The sequence below is a fragment of the Crotalus tigris genome, unplaced genomic scaffold, assembly GCF_016545835.1.
Source record: "Crotalus tigris isolate CLP2741 ecotype Arizona unplaced genomic scaffold, ASM1654583v1 scf7180000019013.277054, whole genome shotgun sequence".
NCBI lineage: Eukaryota > Metazoa > Chordata > Lepidosauria > Squamata > Viperidae > Crotalus > Crotalus tigris.
This window is the reverse complement of record NW_024097327.1, coordinates 136,887-155,722: the sequence shown is the minus strand read 5'-3', so window position 1 is coordinate 155,722 and position 18,836 is coordinate 136,887. Positions and strand designations below refer to the sequence as shown.

At 39.7% G+C, this 18,836-nt stretch overlaps 1 protein-coding gene across 2 annotated transcripts; it reads right to left on the bottom strand.

Moving 5' to 3' along the window:
- Positions 1 to 2,576: 2,576 nt before the first annotated feature.
- Positions 2,577 to 7,191, bottom strand: LOC120314861 (acid-sensing ion channel 2-like). Of its 2 annotated transcripts, XR_005558545.1 has the most exons (3): positions 6,147 to 7,191; positions 4,016 to 4,168; positions 2,580 to 3,884 (listed from the first exon to the last, which is right to left on the bottom strand). XR_005558545.1 is itself a non-coding variant. In XM_039358371.1 (2 exons), the coding sequence occupies exons 1-2, from the start codon at positions 6,705 to 6,707 to the stop codon at positions 4,079 to 4,081; spliced, it is 651 nt and encodes a 216-aa protein (XP_039214305.1). In that variant the 5' UTR covers positions 6,708 to 7,191; the 3' UTR covers positions 2,577 to 4,078. The 2 variants fall into 2 exon arrangements, 1 of the variants encoding a protein (XP_039214305.1); XM_039358371.1 differs by having other exon boundaries at positions 2,577 to 4,168.
- Positions 7,192 to 18,836: the final 11,645 nt, after the last annotated feature.

Genomic DNA, 18,836 nt, shown 5'->3' with positions numbered 1-18,836 from the left:
GCTGCGAGGTTCTCAGCAATTTCGAATGCGTCTTGACCGCAAACGCACAGCAGGGTGGCAGCCTTCAAGCTCTCTTCCCTCACCTGGTTTACTCTGAGGTAGTTTTCCACCCTGGCTACATAGGACTCCCACCTCTCTGGATGTGAGACGTCGAATTCTGAAAGCCTTCCAATCTTTGCCATTTCATATCAGGAAGGGTCTATCAGCCAGCCTACCCCCGAATGCACACTGGATTGGTGGGTAGCTGCCGAGTCAACGCCGTTCCTGCCGCTCCAGACTCACTCGGGTAAGCTTACACCTTTTCTTCTTCAATGTAAGGCAATCCCACCTTCGTCGCCAGTGTTGAGTCCGTCGCGAAATGGTAAGACACGAGAAGCAGTTGTAGTTCTCAGGAAACCTTTATTCTTCAGTTCAGCTTACATTGGAATATGGTGGCAACGCCCAAAACTCTCGGCCTCCTTTTATAGGCCTTTCTCGGGTCAATCTGCTACTTTTGGCGCGCCAGCACCCGCGCATGCGCACACGTACTGGCGACAGCCTGTCTGGTCCCAGGCAGCTTGCACCTGCCCGGGATCGCCTGCAATGCCCCGAGCCTGCTTGCAAGGCTCAGGATATAATAAATATATTTTGTGGTATATCTGATTCTTCCAAAGAGCTCTGGCACTGGAGCTGATTCTTCCAACTGATTTTGATTCTTCCAAAGAACTCTGGCACTGGAGTAAATCAAAGTGGCACAATGTCCGATTCACAAACATCAACATAATAATTGTTTTTATATGTGATGGCTTCTGATATTCTTTAAACTACTCTTATTTATGATCTGAATATTGTCCAGAAATGTACTGTAATAAAATAAGTCTAGAAAAAAATTATATAAACTTTCCTGAAACTGAAATACCTTGCACAGTGCTAGTTCTTAAGAAATTGTTTGAATACATAGAGTTTCCAATTGCTTCTACAGTTCTTGAGTATCCAGAAGTCTGAAAGAAACCAGTTGGGTGTACCACTTAAGCCCCAAATGTATTTTTTTACAAAAAACAATTGGACTTTCTTGGTGTTTTCTTGGAAAACATTTTGCTTCTCATCAGCTGATTGGATGAGAACAGAAACATTTTGGAAACCAGTTTTTAAATATTTTTAATTTTTTTCTATTTTTCTTAAACCTTTTCTTTTTTATTGCTCATTGTATGCCCTTTGCTTTCTTCCTTTTTTCCTTTACATTAGGTTTGGATTAATTTTTAACTTTTAAAAAAAGTTTCAATAGAAACAAATTTAATTTTAACATATGTTCAACCAGATTATCAAGACAGAATGCTGGCAAATTATGTAACTGCAGGAGTTGTAATAAGCAGTAGAAAATCAAAGAATGGCTTAACGATAAGCTTTCTCTGGAATGAAAGAGCAGTGATCTGCTCCTGAAGTCTTAGTGATCTTCATCCATGAAATCGGTACAACAAATCCTCTTGCTAGATACAACATACAACCACAACCGGACCAGAAATCTGATCATAAGTCATTGCAGTTGTAAGTCAAGACTGGACTTGATTTTTTGACATTTTTTTGTGGCAGTTGTTAACTGAATCACATAAGTCATTAAGTGAATGGTGCCATCATTAAACAAAGACACTTTTTGCTGGAAACTGGAAAAACAAGCACCCCCCACCCCCATCCCAAATCGGAATCATGGGACATTGCAACTGATCGTAAAGGCAAGTGCCTGAAATGCAGTCACAGGTGACTGTGGGGAAGGCAGAGCATTTTACAGTGCCCAGATTTAGAAACCATTGTAACTCTGACATCAAGTTGTAAAACAACCAGTCATAAATTGAGGACTGCTTATGTGTTGGGAACTGAGAACATTTCTACTACCCTGCCAAACTTTGCAGCTTTCCAGCTGTATAATGCTTGATGTAACTATCAATAGCTATTTCTTACTTTCCGGTTTTTCTAATTATACTTTTAAAACCCTTTAATTCTCTATTAGTGTCAACAGTTTTCCAATTTTGGGGGGGGGAGACCTCCAATTACCTTTCTGTCATAAAATCATGTCATATCCTTGATTTCTTGTATCACCTTTTGCATTACTTTTCAAATCTAGCTAATGTGCTACAAGTCCTTAAATGGAATCTGGATCCCTACCGTGAATTTGATTCACTCCTGCCGTTAAATACAAACTTACATACACACAAACACTGCAAATCATACTTGTAATAATAGTAGTAGTAGTAAAGTTGGAAGGGACCTTGGAGGTCATCTAGTCCAACCCCCTGCTCGGGCAGGAAACCCTACACCATTTCGGACAAATGGCTGTCCAGTCTCTTTTAAAAACTTCCAGTGTTGGAGCATTTACTGCTTCTGGAGGCAAGCTGTTCCACTGATTAATTGTTCTCACTGTCAGGAAGTTTCTCCTTAGTTCTAGGTTGCTTCTCTCCTTGATTAGTTTCCACACATTGCTTCTTGTCCTGCCTTCAGGTGCTTTGAAAAATAGCTTAATTCCCTCTTCAGGGAATAGATGTTTATCACATGTTTCTATGAGTGCCTATGACCTGCTACACATGGAAGTTATGATCTAACACTAACAATAGTAAGAGTGTTTTATTCAATGCCACAGATGCCTAATTTTTGGGACCAAGAATTGTACCCAAGTGTCACATGGGAGCTCCACACTAAAACTGAGCAGATTAAGAATAAAAGGGACCAGCTTTTTATAAATCAAGTTTATTAAAAATTAGATCAATTAAATACAATTATCATTTCCAGGTACATTACCCTTTCTTCTTTCACATAAAAAATACAGGTTAAAAGGAGGGACTAGGAAATGTTGAATGTGCACCTTTCACCCTCAGAATTTCTGTTCCTCAGTTCACATTTCCTCCATTTTAAAAAAGAAATGCTCTTTCAGTGATATCATGTGAAAAATTATATACTGTAAGTAATTCTTAACTTTTCTTTCTCATGAAAAAGTTTTGAAAGAACATACATTGACAGCAAAATGCTTTCTTCTGCTCACTTTCACATGAACAGATGTGACCTCTTTAAAGTCTTTATATTGTTTTAATGGAAGATCAGGAATTATAATTTTCTTCAGAATAAATTTAATTATCAAATTTTTATGGCTGCCCGTCTCACACAAGCTGGGCAGCATACAATGAAACCAATAATTTATTAAATAAATTATTTACCAATAATTTATTAAAATAATTAATAAAACAAGGGTCATGAGAGAATTAAAATCATAAATAGTTTAATGCGATATAGCTACTGCATGGGTTCCTTGCTGTCAGGGGATGCTCAAGCCTGGTGGAAAAAAAACCCCTCACCACGTTTTAAGACAGAGGTCCCCAACCTTTTGGGCACCAGGGACCGGTTCCATGGCGAGAGGTTTTTCTATGGACCAGAGGGGCGTGTTTTCATATACTGCCTGCTTTGCTTGTTTGCGCAGACCGGTTTCTGGATGATGCAGACCGCTGCCGGTCCACAGATCGAGGATTGTAGACTCCTGTTTTAAGAGCATTCCCAAAGGCCATAAGGATTTGGCAATGATATACCGAAGAGTGGGTACCGAGGCAGCAAAGGCTTGTCTCCTAAGTCCCACCATATGGAATTCCTTGGCAGATGGGACCCATAGCATGCCTCTCTGCTGGATCTGATGGGACATGCAGATGTAATCAAGGAGTGGCAGTCCCTCAGATTACCTCCTGTGCTATTTAGGGTTTTAAAGGTCAAAACCAACACCTTAAATTGGACCCCGAAGCAAACTGGTAACCAACACTGCTCACAGAACATGTCATGTGTCCTCTAAAGAAACACATAACTGCCCATGCAGCTATATTTTGCATCAGTTGAAGCTTCTGAATGCTCTCTGAAGGCAGCCCCGTGAATTTCTGTTGTGAAAGATAACAAAATAGATTAGTCTCAATCCTTACCCAGAAAATGGAATTTGATAAAATGAATGTTTTTGATTTAATATAGGTAGTCCTCAATTTGTGATCACTCAACGTTCTGACAGACCTACCTGGTGGGGATAGTTATGACTGTAGGATGCAAAATTCCAATGGTTGGGCTCCTATCCCCACAATCATATGGCTGTGGTTCCGACACTCAGCAACCAGGCCACATTTTGCAGCATTGCAGTTACATGATTATGTTTTAACACCAGACAAGCTATCTAAAATATATAAAGGTATTTTAGGTGAATATTAGAAATGAAAAATGTAAATTTTACCATTTATGCTGGACGTGTGATAAAGCAAAGAAATATTGAGTAGTATTCATATTCATACTCTAATACAGTTTTACTGAAAACCAGCATCAACTTCTGGTTTTTGGCAAAACCATGCTTAACAACCATCACAAAAAGGTCATAAACGTGGCTCAGTCCCATGATTTACCCACTTTTAGACTATCATAAGTTACAACCATGATGGGTAGGCTCATTATAGTTATAACTCAAGGACTACCTACAGCGAAGTACTTTTGGTAGGTCTCCCTGGCTTGAAGCCTTCTATTCGTATTACTGCAGAGAACATAGGATTTCTCAGATTAACAGCTTGAATGTTAGGCTTAATGTTGGGCTTTCTTACTCACATGCCTTCTGTTTGGCTTACTTATTTAGCACTATACACAAAATTACAATTGTTTTAAATTTGAAGGTTATCAGGCCACTTCTTGAGACACTATCCATTGTTGATAGCATCATTTTAAAAATACAGATCTTTAATCACTAATATCATGATTATCCAAAAATAGTCCATTATAAGAGTTTATTTTTATTATTGCCAAGTCACCATACTTGTAACACTTTTGCTTGGGGTCAGAACCCAGAATGAATCCATCCAGACTTATTTGTAAACAGCACAAGCACTATTCTGAAATTGGTTTCAAATTTCTCTCCAGTGCCTTGTTAAGGAAGGCATTTGTACCAGCCATTACTCTGTCCTGAGAAGGGAAGTTATCTTCTATCTTTTGTTCCTTTCCCTTGCCATAATGCAAATTTGCACAGCTTCCTTCTCATAATTTTGTTTATAAAATGTCAAGTACTCCTCATACAGAGAGAAACAGAAATCAGTCTTGCTTTTTTAACATACTTTAGTCAGCTCCAAAAAAATTAAAGGAGAGAAAACATTACTTTTCCTTTTTGGAGTCTGAAGGGTCAGGAAAAGTAAAAGTTCTCTTCAATACATTTATAAATTATATTCACTTCACAAATCCTGTTCCTTTGCCAGGTATTTCATCAGCACCACAATTTTTCTAGCTACCCAGAATAGCACACATGTCTCTCAAGTCTCTACACATCCCTACCTTCCCAAAAATTATTAAAAAATAGGTTAAGATTTAGGTTAGAATAGATTAGATTCTTCTTTCTACTATATTCCATTTCACTATGTGAAAAACTGTATTTGTATCTCTAAACAGAACCATAAAAGGAAAATAATTCCATAAGCATTACTTTCAGGATGTGTAATCAGAGAGGTGAAAAATCTTTGCCTAATAAAGTGCTTTTCACACAACTGTTTAAAAAATATTTGGAAGAAAATATTTCTTTATTGAAAGAATAAAAGCATAAATATCATTGCTCAACATCAAACTTCTTTCTACATAAGCCACTTTTACTAACTATAGGACATGCAGAAATTCAACAGGTATAGCCTTATTTCCCACTGATGGAAGGCCCATATAAACCTTGTTTATCTTGTTTCAGTTAAAAATAAAAGTAAAAAAGAAAGCTGGTCCCATTAGTGGTTAAAATGTCAAAAGCAGCACTGGAGAGTTTCTTTTTTAAATTCATTAGCTGGGTCATTTTAGGCTATTCTCTCAGCCCAAACTAGCTCAGACCTTGTTGAAGGATCAAATGAAGGGATATCCCTGCCTACTATGACCAAATAGATAATAGTAACATAATAAACTATTAACACTTCCAAATGCACGATTTTAGACAGAACCTTATCCACAGAAAGCGGCTGTGCTCATGCAAACACTACGCGAAACGGTACAGCCTCTCTTCCATCGCTACTGGGGCTCCGCGCGGGCGGCGAACAAAATCTACACCCGGGATTTCGGCTTGACGGACCGCTCCGCAGGTTTTCCCACGGCGCCGCCCCCGTGGAGCCACCCCATTCGGCCCATCCTTCCTTTCCTCTACTCACAGCGGAGAAGTTATGCGGACCGCACATTTCGCCTCGGAACTTGCAGGAGAGGAGCATGTCATCGAGGCGGTGCCCGAGACGATCGACAAACTCTTCGCTGATGCCACCGAAGTGGCGCGGTGGCAAGAAGAGCCGGAAGTCGGCCAACTTGGCGAACCAACGCAGGCGCTCCGGTTCGGCGCGCAGGAGCTCAGCAAGCAGAGGCCGCACCGTCCGGTTGGGCAGAAGAAGGCCGAGCCAGTTGCCGGCGTAGTAGAGGTCGCCTTTGGAGAGGCGCGGGAAACGGAGCGGATTATTGTTGCACAATGTGACGGCGGGGAAGGCCAGCTGACGGCTCCATTCGGTGCGCACCGTCGTGTGAGACGGGAAGGCCAGCCAATGCAGAAGCCGATTAGACGACCACGCCAGGAGCAGACCCAGCGAGGTTCCCAGGGCCAGAAGCCACAGCGCCCGCCGCCACGGGGCTGCCCGCCGCCAGCGTACCACCCGCAGACCCGGCAACCTCGGACGCTGTCTGGGCCGCCCCCTCGAAGCCCGCCGCCGCCGTTGCGCCGCCGCCATGCGAGCTCCCCGCCTCCCGCGCCCTCGCAGGGGGGGCAGCCGTGGACCAGCAGCAGCGGTAGCATCCAGAGGGCGGGAGCGCTTGGCCGAAGGGACGGCCGCTCCACTCACTTCAGACGGATGCCGGCGGGCGGAATCCTCGTGGCACCTCAGGGAAGCCCGGAACCAGATCGCCTCCTCTCCCACCAGCTTTGCCGAGGTAGGCGTCGGTCTCTAGCGCTGCTCATCTCCGCAGATCCAGGCGAGGAAGAGGAAAGGCGGGAGGAAGAAGAGAGGAAGAAAAAGGAGGCGGCGCTGAGCTCCGCAGTTGCTTCCCTGGCTACCCCTCAGCGCCCTTCGCTAACAGTGGAGGGAATACTCAACGGGGAATACTCAACTTAGCCCCCCCCCCGGCCGACGGGACTACAGTACTCCTCCTGCTTGCAGCAGATCTACCGCCAGACTTAGCCCGCGAAGAGCAGCCTCTTCCGCGGGGAGAGCGAGGATGCGCTGGGGCTCCGCCTTCTCCAGAAGGCTGGGGGAAGGGGCGTGGACGACCAGCCGGTGCGGGTGGGGGGGGGGAAGGTAAGAGGCGAGATTAAATCGGTTTTAAAACGCGGATATTATTATAATTGCCTTGTGATGAACTGAGGCTAGCATCAACCTTGCCGAAGGAAAAAGATGTGTCATAAATCATTTGGTTTCTGAACTGAATTGTACATCTTAGCCGTGGCGTTTCCAAAAGTTATTTTTAAAGGGAGGGAGGGAGGGAGGGGACGAGAAAAAGCTTACCAAGGCTTTAGGTTTCTTTCTCACACGTGTGTACTGGGGGTTGAGGAGAACGCAATGGAATTATGCACCAGCATGAAAGATGTTACTCGTTTATACGTTCGGATAGGAAACGGGAGTCGCTAGTCTGATCCTCTGATTTAAGGTTAAAGGTTTCATGATAGACCGTCACATTTATTTCTTTTACCATGCTTTTCCAAATATTTGAATGTATAGAATTCTCCTGATGGAAGACCATCTGTGCTCTTTCTAAATTTGCCAGTTTTTTTACATGTTACATAAATTTATGAATATTTTTATAGCCTGTTTTTTGTATAATGCTTATTCTGAGACTTATTGATGAACCATGCTTATGCATGAAAATAGGGAGGGAGGGTAGAGAAGACAAGATGTTCTGGAAGGATGAACAAAGTAACAATACACAAAGGAGAAGGTACCTCTTGTAAAATTTTGGACCAAATAAGCAACAGGTGGCACATTACATTCTAGTTTCCTGTCAAAATTCTGCCTTAATATTTTATTAAATTATACAGTCCACTTCCTGTGAAAGCTCTGGAATTGATGGCTTTTTAAAAATGATTAAACACTTCTATCACTTTCATGGCATATATTAGCCATGATCATGGAAAACACACTTTCAAAAGCATTGTGTTTTTTCAATAGTTTCTGGGGCAAATTTTATACAACCATTGCTACTTTGTTCCAAGCTTGTTGGCTTTCCAAAAGCATTTAGTTCCTGAAGAATTCTGCATCTTTAATTCAGTTCTCATGCTTTTTTTCCTTAGCCTTATCTTTATCCTTGTAGTAACTGCCTCTATATTTTCATTTTGTCTACAGTTTCATTTCTTCTCTCACCACTTCCAAAGAAATTATTAGTGCTCATACATACAGGTAGTCTTTGAGGTATGACTGCAATTGAGCCCAACATTTATGTTGTTAAATGAAACATTTGTTAAGCACATTTTGCCCCATTTCATAACTTTTCTTGCCACAGTTGTTAAGTGAATCTTTGCATTTGTTATGTTAGCAACATGGTTTTGAAGTGAATCTGGCTTCCCCATTGACTTTGCTTTTCAGAAGATCACAAAAGCTAGTCACATGACCTGGGACACTGTGACCGTCATAAATATGAACCAGTTGTTAAGCATCTGAATTTTAATCATGTGACAATGGGGAATGCTGCAATGGTCGTAAGTGTGAAAAACAGTCATAAGTCACTTTTTTTCAGTGCCGTTGTAACTTCCAAGGGTCACCAAATGAACTGTTGTAAGTCGAGGACTACATATAGTGCCTCTTGATTTACAACAGAATTTCTCTGTAACTAAACACAAATTACTGTATTAATCAAAAAGAAAAATATCTTCTACCTCCCCCCAAATAATTTATCTTTGAATATGAAGCTTGTCAGTTTTGTTAAGAATAGAGTAATGGAAGAGATCAACCCATTTTATTACTGTCAAATGGTCCAAAAGCAAGTTACAATTTATAATCTAAACTTGTCATTGGATAATAATAATAATAATAAAGTTGGAAGGGACCTTGGAGGTCATCTAGTCCAACCCCCTGCTCAGGCAAGAAACCCTATACCATTTCAGACAAATGGCTGTCCAGTCTCTTCTTAAAAACCTCCAGTGTTGGAGCATTCACCGCTTCTGGAGGCAGGTTGTTCCACTGGTTAATTGTTCTAACTGTCAGGAAGTTTCTCCTTAGTTCTAGGTTGCTTCGCTCCTTGATTAGTTTCCACCCGTTGCTTCTTGTCCTGCCTTCAGGCACCTTGGAAAATAGCTTGACACCCTCTTCTTTGTGGCAGCCCCTGAGATATTGGAACACTGCTATCATGTCCCCCCTCGTCCTTCTCTTCATTAAACTAGACATCCCAATTCCAGCAACCATTCCTTATATGCTTTAGCCTCCAGTCCCCTAATCATCTTTGTTGCTCTTCTCTGTACTCTTTCTAGAGTCTCAACATCTTTTTTACATCGCGGTGACCAAAACTGGATGCAGTATTCCAAGTGTGGCCTTACCAAGGCATTGTAAAGTGGTATTAACACTTCGCGTGATCTTGATTCTATCCCTCTGTTAATGCAGCCTAGCACTGTGTTGGCCTTTTTGGCAGCTGCAGCACACTGCTGGCTCATATTTAGGTGATTATCCACTAGGACTCCGAGCTCCCTCTCACAGTTACTACTATTGAGCAAGGTACCCCCTATACTGTATCTGTGCATTTGATTTTTCTTGCCTAAATCTAGAACCTTGCTTTTTTCATCATTGAATTTCATTTTGTTAGATAGCGACCAGTGTTCAAATCTGTCCATTTCCTTCTGTATCTTAAGCCTATCTTCTGGAGTGTTGGCTGTTCCTGCCAGCTTGGTGTCGTCTGCAAATTTGATGAGTTCCCCATCTATCCCCTCCTCCAAATTGTTGATAAAGATGTTGAAGAGCCCTAGGCCCAGAACAGAGCCCTAGGGCATCCCACTACACACTTCCCTCCATGTAGAGGCAGTTCCATTGAGGACCACACGCTGAGTACAGCCAGTCAGCCAGCTAGGGATCCATCTGGTGGTGATGCTGTCTACCCCATATTTTTCTATCTTGTCAAGTAGTAGGTTGTGATCTACTTTATCAAATGCCTTACTGAAGTCCAAGTAAATTATGTCCACAGCATTCCTCTGATCCATTAATGTTGTCACTTGGTCAAAGAATGCAATAAGATTTGTCTGGCATGTTCTGTTTTTGACAAACCATGTTGGCTTTGTTTGCCTCTAGGTGTTCGCTGATTCGTTGTTTGATTATCTTTTCCAGGATCTTCCCAGGTATTGAGGTCAGGGTGATAGGTCTGTAATTTCCTGGGTTCATTTGTTTTCCTTTTTTGTAGATGGGAACCACATCAGTTCTTTTCCAGTCCTCTGGTAGTTCCCCTGTGCTCCAGGTTCTTTGAAAAATCTAGTTCAGTGGTTCTGAGATCACATCTACCAGTTCCTTGAGAACCTTGGGGTGTAATCCATCTGGTCCTGGTGATTTGAACTCGTCTAGGCTGGACAGGTGCTCACTTACCATTTTCTTGCCTATCTTAACTTGTGTTTCTAATCTGTTTTTTATGGCACTATTTTTGATAGATTGGTCTGTTTTTTCCCTTTGTGTAAAGACAGATACAAAAAAATGAATTAAATAGTTCTGCTTTCTCCCTGTTGCTTGTCGCCTTCTTGCCACTTTCACCCACTAATGGACCAATCATTTCCTTCACTTTTTTCTTGTTTTTTACATGTTGAAAGAAGCTTTTTTGTTATTTTTGACTTTGGTCGCAAGCCTTAGTTCATTTTGAGCCTTGGCTTTCCTCACTTCATCTTTGGAGGCTCAGGCTATTTGCTGATATTCTGACTTAGTTATGTGCCCCTCTTTTCACTTTCTATACTTGTCCTTTTTATCTTTCAATTTGTCAGAGAGTTCTTTATGCAGCCATGCTGGTTTCTTTTGAGAGCTGTTATTTTTCCTCTTTGTTGGTATTGTGCTAGACTGGGCTTTTATTATCTCATTTTTCAAAATTTCCCAAGCTTCTTCAGTTGTTTTCCCATTGAGGATTCTCATCCATGGAATCCTTCCCAAGCCCTCTCTAAGTTTATTGAAATTAGCTCTCTTGAAGCCCAAGACTCTAGTTTGACTGTGTTCTATTGCTTGTGCTTCCATAAAGTTGAATTCCAATATTGCATGATCACTTCCTCCCAGGGTTCCTATGGCTTCAATACCTTCTATCATTTCATCTCTGTTAGTGAGAATTAGATCCAAAATGGCTAATCCCCTAGTTCCCTTCTCTACTTTTTGGGAGACAAAGTTGTCTGCTAGGTTTGCCAGGAACCTATTTGATCTTCCACTTGGTGCAGAGTTTGTCTCCCAGTTGATATCAGGGTAGTTACTATTGTGATGTGCTTTCTTACATACCTTAGTTAGCTGACTAGCAAAAAGTTCATCTACCATATATGCCGGCGTATAAGGCAACTTCCGCAAGCACTAAAATCAGTGCCAAAGATGGGGGTCGTCTTATATGTCGAGTTGTCTTATATGCCGGAAATACTGGTAGTTTCCGGCGTATAAGACGACGTTCTAGGAATGCGGCTCAGCGACAAAGACAGGGGTCGTCTTATACGCCGGATCGCCTTGTACGCCGGCATATACGGTATTTCCTCTGTTTGGTTGGGTGGCCTGTAGTATACACCTATGGCAATGTCATTTTTTTCCCCTTTTATATTGACCCAAATGCATTCAAGACAGTTTGTATCATTGTTGTGCTCTATTTCTGTAGAGATGTAGTTATTTCTTATAGAGAGCAACTCCACTTCCTCTTTTATTTGGTCTGTTCCTTTTAAATAATTTAAATCCCTCTAGCTGTGTGTTCCATGTGTGGGTTTCATCCCACCATGTTTCTGTAATGGCAACAATATCATATCTGCCCTCATTAATCTGAATTTCTAGTTCACCCTGTTTGCTATTCATACTCTGTGCATTGGTGTATAGATATTTGAGTCCTTTATGACTGTGTTTACTTTCTACATAACCTGTATGGTGCCTGAGTTCCCCTATTGTCTTACCACCTATTTGGCTAGTGCGCTTTGTGTGGCACTCAATGTTAGAGGCTTAACAAAATATTTAATAATTAATATTTATTTATTAATAAATTAAGAGTTTAACAAAATATTTAATAAATATTAGTTAATAGAATTTTTAAATCTCTAAAAACAAGGCTTTAAATTAATGAGCTGTAGTTTTAAGTATTATGAAATATTAATTAAATATTTTACTTGTTAAACTTTTAGATTATATTTGTAACTTTTGGATTTTTAGGCTATAAATAAAATTAATTGATTAATGGAAAGAATCACTTATTTTGATTTTACCTTCCTTTTTATGGTTAAAGTTTGTTTTAATTTTGTCTTCCTTTGGGGTAAATGCTGCTCACATAAAGAAATCTTGCTGTGTTATCATTTTTAGTGAAAAACCAATCTATGAGAAAAGGCTTTTGACTTCTGTGTGTATTAATGATTTTCTGTAAGAATGATAGATGACCATATACACTGCAGATACAAAACAGAAAAGTTGTTTTGGGGCGAGGTATGTGTGTCCAGCATACCTTTTTCTGAATTCAAGAAATCCCAGCAAAATATGCCTTTAACTGAGCAAGTGGTGACAGATACAACAACTCTGCAGTGACTCATCTTCACTTTTGTAAGTCAAGAATGCATTTTCCTGCTGCTGTACACCTACTGTGGGAGACCAGGAGTGAAGCTTCTTTAAGGAAGCACTGCTAGGTGCTCTTAAGTGTTTTCCCTTCCTCCCTCATGTACCTTTTCTGCTTTGAATTTCAATAGCAGGATTAAAGATCTGTAGACTAAACTCTTAACTTCTGTTACTCTATAGCCACTGCCTTCTTCCATAAGAGGCTGGGGATGGGATTCAGGGGGAGAGAAAGTTAGAATTTTCATTGTCCTCAGGCAAAGAGGACTTCAGAGAAGCAGAGATGATAAAAGCAGGTCTCCTGGCTGGGTCTGGAATTGTGGCACAGCAGTCTAAAAAATATGGGTGAACTGTAACTAGCAAGGTAAACTCAGTAAGGAAAGTGCAGGCAGAACAATCAGAGACCTTATTCTTCTTTTGTTCAGTTGGGTAGCTTGTACCTTCTATCCCTTCCTTGTTTTGTTCATCCTATTTATAGTCTGCCTATTAGCTTTTGATATTTGGAACTAAGTCTGGCATCATTTGGTACATTAATCCCTTTTACTTCATTGCTTTTACTAAAATACTGTAGAACTTTATTTCGTGTTTCTCTGACGTTGGGTCTGTATTAATAAACAGCTTGAGCTTGATTAAAAGAAAACACTAGATATTTATTTCAATCCTTGGTTCCAGGAAAGAGGAATTTCCTGTTGTGTCCCATCTAGATTCCCATTTAACGGACTGATGATAGCAGTATACAGGTAATCTTCAACTTAACAACTGTTTAGTGATTATTCAAAGTTACGACGACATTGAAAAAAACTGACTTATGACTGGTTCTCACATTTATGACTGTTGCAGCATCCCCATGATCACATGGTCAAAATCCAGGCGCTTGGCAACTGGCATGTATTTACAACAGTTGCAGTATCCCAGAGTTATGTGATAGCCATTTGCAAACTTCTCAGCTGGTTTACAACAAAATCAATGAGAGAAGCCAGATTTCCATAACCATTGTGATTCACTTAACAACAGTGGCAAAAAAAGATCATTTAAAAAAGGCATGACTCACTTAACAGTTATCTTGCTTAACAATGAAAATTTGTCCCTAATTGTGGTTGTAAGTCAAGGATATCTGTAACAACCTGCTTGGATGGAACTTTTTTAACCTAATTGTATGGTAAATCCATCCCCCAGAACTCGGGGGTAGGGTGGGGAAATGGTGGACATTCCAGGAAGAGATTTTTAACATTTATTTATTAGAGATGCACAAGCTGCTGTAATAAAAACAGATGAATTTAAGATTATTTGTAGCTATAGAAAAATACTAATGTCACAAGAATGGCACCTCCTCTCCAATTTAAAAAAATGGTTGCTCCCAAAAGTACCCAGCTTCTTTGTAGCTCATTAATGCTAAACATACGGGCCTAGCAAATAATGTTTAGGTTGGTGCAGATTCAAGAAGCAGATCTATTATATTATTTGCTTTTAGAAAATGTCAGTGATTTCTTAACGTTTTGTGCTCTGCCTTACGATGACTGTGAGCACAAGAGAAGAGATACTGAGTAGTGTGGAAGGAAAGGCCTGCAGTGGCCAGAATGAGCTCTTCCTTCCCTTTGTTTTCTCTCCCCCCCCCCAGCTTTAGGAAAACACTGAGAGCATTGGTGTGTAGGTGTGTTTGGGGGAATGATTTGTGCTATGTGGTAAACCAGAAAGAGGAATTTGCAGCTAAGACAGTAGCTATAACTATAACTATAACTTAACAGCTATAACTCAACAGAAAACTGATGATAAAGGAAGAGCAGCTTGGACTTCACTAAACCAACAGCAGAATTCAGCAGCTTCACCACTTCAGGGGCAATGCTCAGAAGTTACAGCCAGCAGCTAATGAGACACCTTCCTTCTCTCAGCTGAGCACATACTGAGAAGCTGCCAACCCAGAGCTTCAGCAGCTTAGAATAGTAATTGACAGCAATAGAACCAATTTGAAGATAGCTAAGTGGTAATAGAGACTTCTATATAAGTTCATGCAACATAGGAGAATAGATTGTTTACGAATAAGATATAAACATAAATGTTATATTGTATAGGCATAATATGAGATAGAATAGGCCTAGCAATTAAGTTTGTTAGGTAGATAAGATATGTGACTTTCCCTATCCACAGGGAAGACAACAACTGTCTTGTCTATTGTTCATCTAAAACATTTCTCAGAAGAACCCCTTCATAAGCAGCTGCTATTTCTATGTCATATGCACACTTTAAAAGTAGGTTAAATATTTATTTATTTTTATCATTATCCAAAGTATGTTTTCTCTAAAGAGGTAATAGGAGTATGATGGAGGAAGGTAATTTATTGAAAGGGAATTGAATTTACTGAAAAGAAATTCAAGCTAGATCTGTTTGGAAAATTAATTGGGGTGGTTTAATTGAAGAGAAACTGCTGATTTGAATAGATTGGGTGCAAACTAAGAAAACTGGAGAGTCTTGCATGAAAAATTAATTGGCTTATTTTCTCTGAAATTTAAATAAATTCTGTTAACTATTTCTAAATTCTGGCTATTCATATCAATTAGCATATTGGAATTCTTTCACTTACAACTCATCTGCACAATGCTGATCTCAAGACAAACACTGAGAAGTGTTTAAACACCTTAGAGCAGGGGTGTCAAACTGCCGGCCCACAGGCCAGATGCGTCATGGCGAAACCGCGCCACCCCATTGCTGGCAGTCACATGACATTGGGAGTTTGACACCCCTGCTTTAGAGAAACTCTTCTTCAGCAAATGCGAGATGATATTCCAGGGGGTGCAAAAACTTGGGTTTAGAATAATTCATTGCCTTTATTTTGAACTTTTGTAAGGGGTGCGAAAATATATCAGAAGCATTCTAGAGGTGTGGGGTATGGAAAAGGTTGGGAACCTCTGCATTAGATGTTACCCATAGGGAACTGGGTTATTGCACATCAGATTATTAATTTACCCCACTTCTGCCTATTTTAATCTGGTTGATAGTTAATCCTCAGATGTTTAATTCACTTCTATGCTAAGATGTAATGTGGTTTGTTTGCTTTTGTCTTAGCACAGCCTGACTGATAAACCATGGTTTATGGCTTAGCTTATTAGGTGAATCAAACTAATTCTACTGCTGGGATCAAGTCACTTTCATAGAATCACTTTCACTTACAAATGATACCATTTGGGCCACTCATTTCTTTGATTTGGCTCTGCTCAGCATGTCAGTTTTTGTATATAGTATGATCCTAATCACAGGGCATCTGATAAAATATCATGCTGTGAACCATTGTGAAAAGATCAAAATGGCATCAGCAATGGTCTTTTAATAAGCCCATGTTTGGAAGAGAGGTTAACGTGGATATAGGAGGATATTTTCAGAGAGTCTGCCCAATTGCAATTATATATAAGGGTGTCGGTATATACATATGTTGTGTATAGCATGTTTATATGTGTGTTATGTATGTGTACACGTTTGAGAGCAAGCAACAGAATTTCATTTTTAATGTATGCCAATGTGCCCACAGTAAAAAATGACAACATTATCTAATTTGGAGTTATTCTTATTAGTGATGCTTTTGCCACATATAGAAGAAATACAATGTTAAGAATGAGGTGAAGAAGCACTTTTGAGATGGGGATAAATTACAACTCTGCCCAGAGTCACCAAAAATCAGGTGGCATGTAAATTTAATAAATTATTATTGTTGTTGTTATTATTATTATTATTCCACAACATGGCCCTGTTGGGAGTTGTGTTTCAACAACACTAAATTTTTCTTCTCCTGTTCCCTTATTCTAGTTTAGTGGCTGTAGGAAATCCAATAAAATTCTGACTTATCTAGTTTCTAATACAGGAATCTGGTCGCAAAAACAATTCCAAAGTTGGATAGCAACTATAACCCACAGTGGTTATACAAGCTAAGATATAGTTAGCCAGTAAATATTGAATAAGCAAAGTGCTAAATCATAAAGCATGATTTAAGTAAAAAAATAATTGCATTCATGAAACTCTAAGCCACATAAACAGGATAATGATTGAACATTATTGGGCCTCCTTCAGGTCCCGTCGGCCAAGCAGTGCCATTTGGCGGGGCCGTGGAGGAGGGCTTTCTCTGTGATGGCGCCCACATTTTGGAACTAGCTCCCCCCGGAGATTAGGACCGCTCCCACCCTGTTGGTTTTCTGTAAGCTGCTTAAGACCTGGCTTTTCCGGCAGGCCTGGGGTTTATAAAATCTGACCCCTGGATGACTGTTATTGTACTGTTTGTTTTGTTATGTTTTATGGTGTTTTTATTGTTAGCCGCCCAGAGTCCTCTGGGAGTGGGGCGGCTTATAAATTTTAAAAATAAAATAATAAATAAAATAAAATAAAAACATACTGTATGAGTGAGGCCATCCATTAGCGTATGATCTTTAAATGGCTTTTCTCTTTGCCTAGCAAAGCCAGTTTAAAAAGTTGCAGACATTCCTCTGGACATTAGTTTCCAAAAGATGTTATTTTAGCAAGATTTTGATACAGTCTGAACTTCCTAAGTTGACACAGGAAGAACATTTTTTTGTTGTGCCTTTTTAATGGCAGTTCTAATGTTAGATGTCCATTTCATATCCTGGAACATTTTAGAACCCCAAAATTTGAAGGATTCTACTGCTGATACTGTGCTGTTGAATACAGTAAGAGGTGGTAGAGTAGGAGGGCTGCTCTCCTCCTAAAATCCACTCTCATTGCTACAGTTTTTAAACATGTTCAGTTCCATTTTATTCTGGCTACACCACAGGGCCAGTTGTTCAACCTTTTATACCACCTTTATTTTGGTAAGTAACTCAAGATGGCATACATATTCTTTCCTCCTCCTATTTTCCCTACAACAACAACTCTGTGAGCTAGGTTGGATTGTGAGTGATTGGCCCAAAGTCATCCAACTGACTTTCATGCCTAAAGCATGAGTACCAATTTCCTTGCCTACAAATACGATGGAAAACCAAGCAAATGTTTGCCTTCTGGAGGAGGGCACTTCTCCCTCCTGTGGTGGTGGGAAGGAACAATTTCAGAGAACGTATTTGAGATTCCTAGTGCAGAAAGGCTACCTGCATGCAGTATTTGGTTAATTAGACGCTGAAAGTTCCTGAGATCCAATAATATACATGTACTACATCTCTTTTAACAATCCCATATGCAATATCCTCAACTCTAAAGCTACCTGCTTGGCTTTGCAATCACATTTCTGCATCTGCAAGCAATTCCAGCTTTGAGGCAGAAGAGGACAGAGAGAAATTGAGCCATGCACAAAAATTGCTCCACTTGACTTCTTGTTGAAATTGTACAAAAGAAGATAAATCCTTCATGTTGCATTCATTCAGGAAAGATGAGACTAGAAACAACTGCCCTCTCCAAACAACTTGTATTAAATAAACAATTATAATAAAAATAGTGTATTGATTTTTCCCATTGTTTTGCATTTTTATTAGATTTTAGCTGATGATTTGTTACATGAAATGAATCCTGGAAGTATTTTACAATGAAGGATATGATAAAATGTATATATAAAAAGCTAACACCACATTCATAATAGTGTATACACTGTAAACAATGTTATAGTACATACTAAGTACCAAACCAATAATGGTAAAAGTACAAATCAGAGCTTGATAATGTAAAACTTGAATTAAGTTTTAAAACTATTTAAATAATCAGTTCAAGCCAACAAGATCACAGTACTTTTAAAGTGAAAGCACCCAAAATTTGACTCTGTAAAAACTCTTCTTCAAGGATTGTAATACAATAATTCTCTTGTTCCTGTCTTGTCCACAAATTCACTGCAATATCCATAGCCTTATTTCATCTTCCCTGGTTCCCAAACTCCAGATGTATTGTAAACTTGATACTGAAAAGCAGAATACACTATGAAAAATAAAGCTAGTATATACAAACATGATTTATCTTTCTATGCATTCTTATAAAAATTTGGATCTCATGCATTAAAGTAGGAGTTTTGATTGCTTACTATTATCGCCATCATCTTAGAGTGCTTACAGGACTTTTCACAGCAGTTTACAATAAAATAGCAAAATAAAAGGCTATTAAAAATCCATTATTAGAACTATAAGTAAACAATACAGTTCTAAAACTATTTAAAAAAAA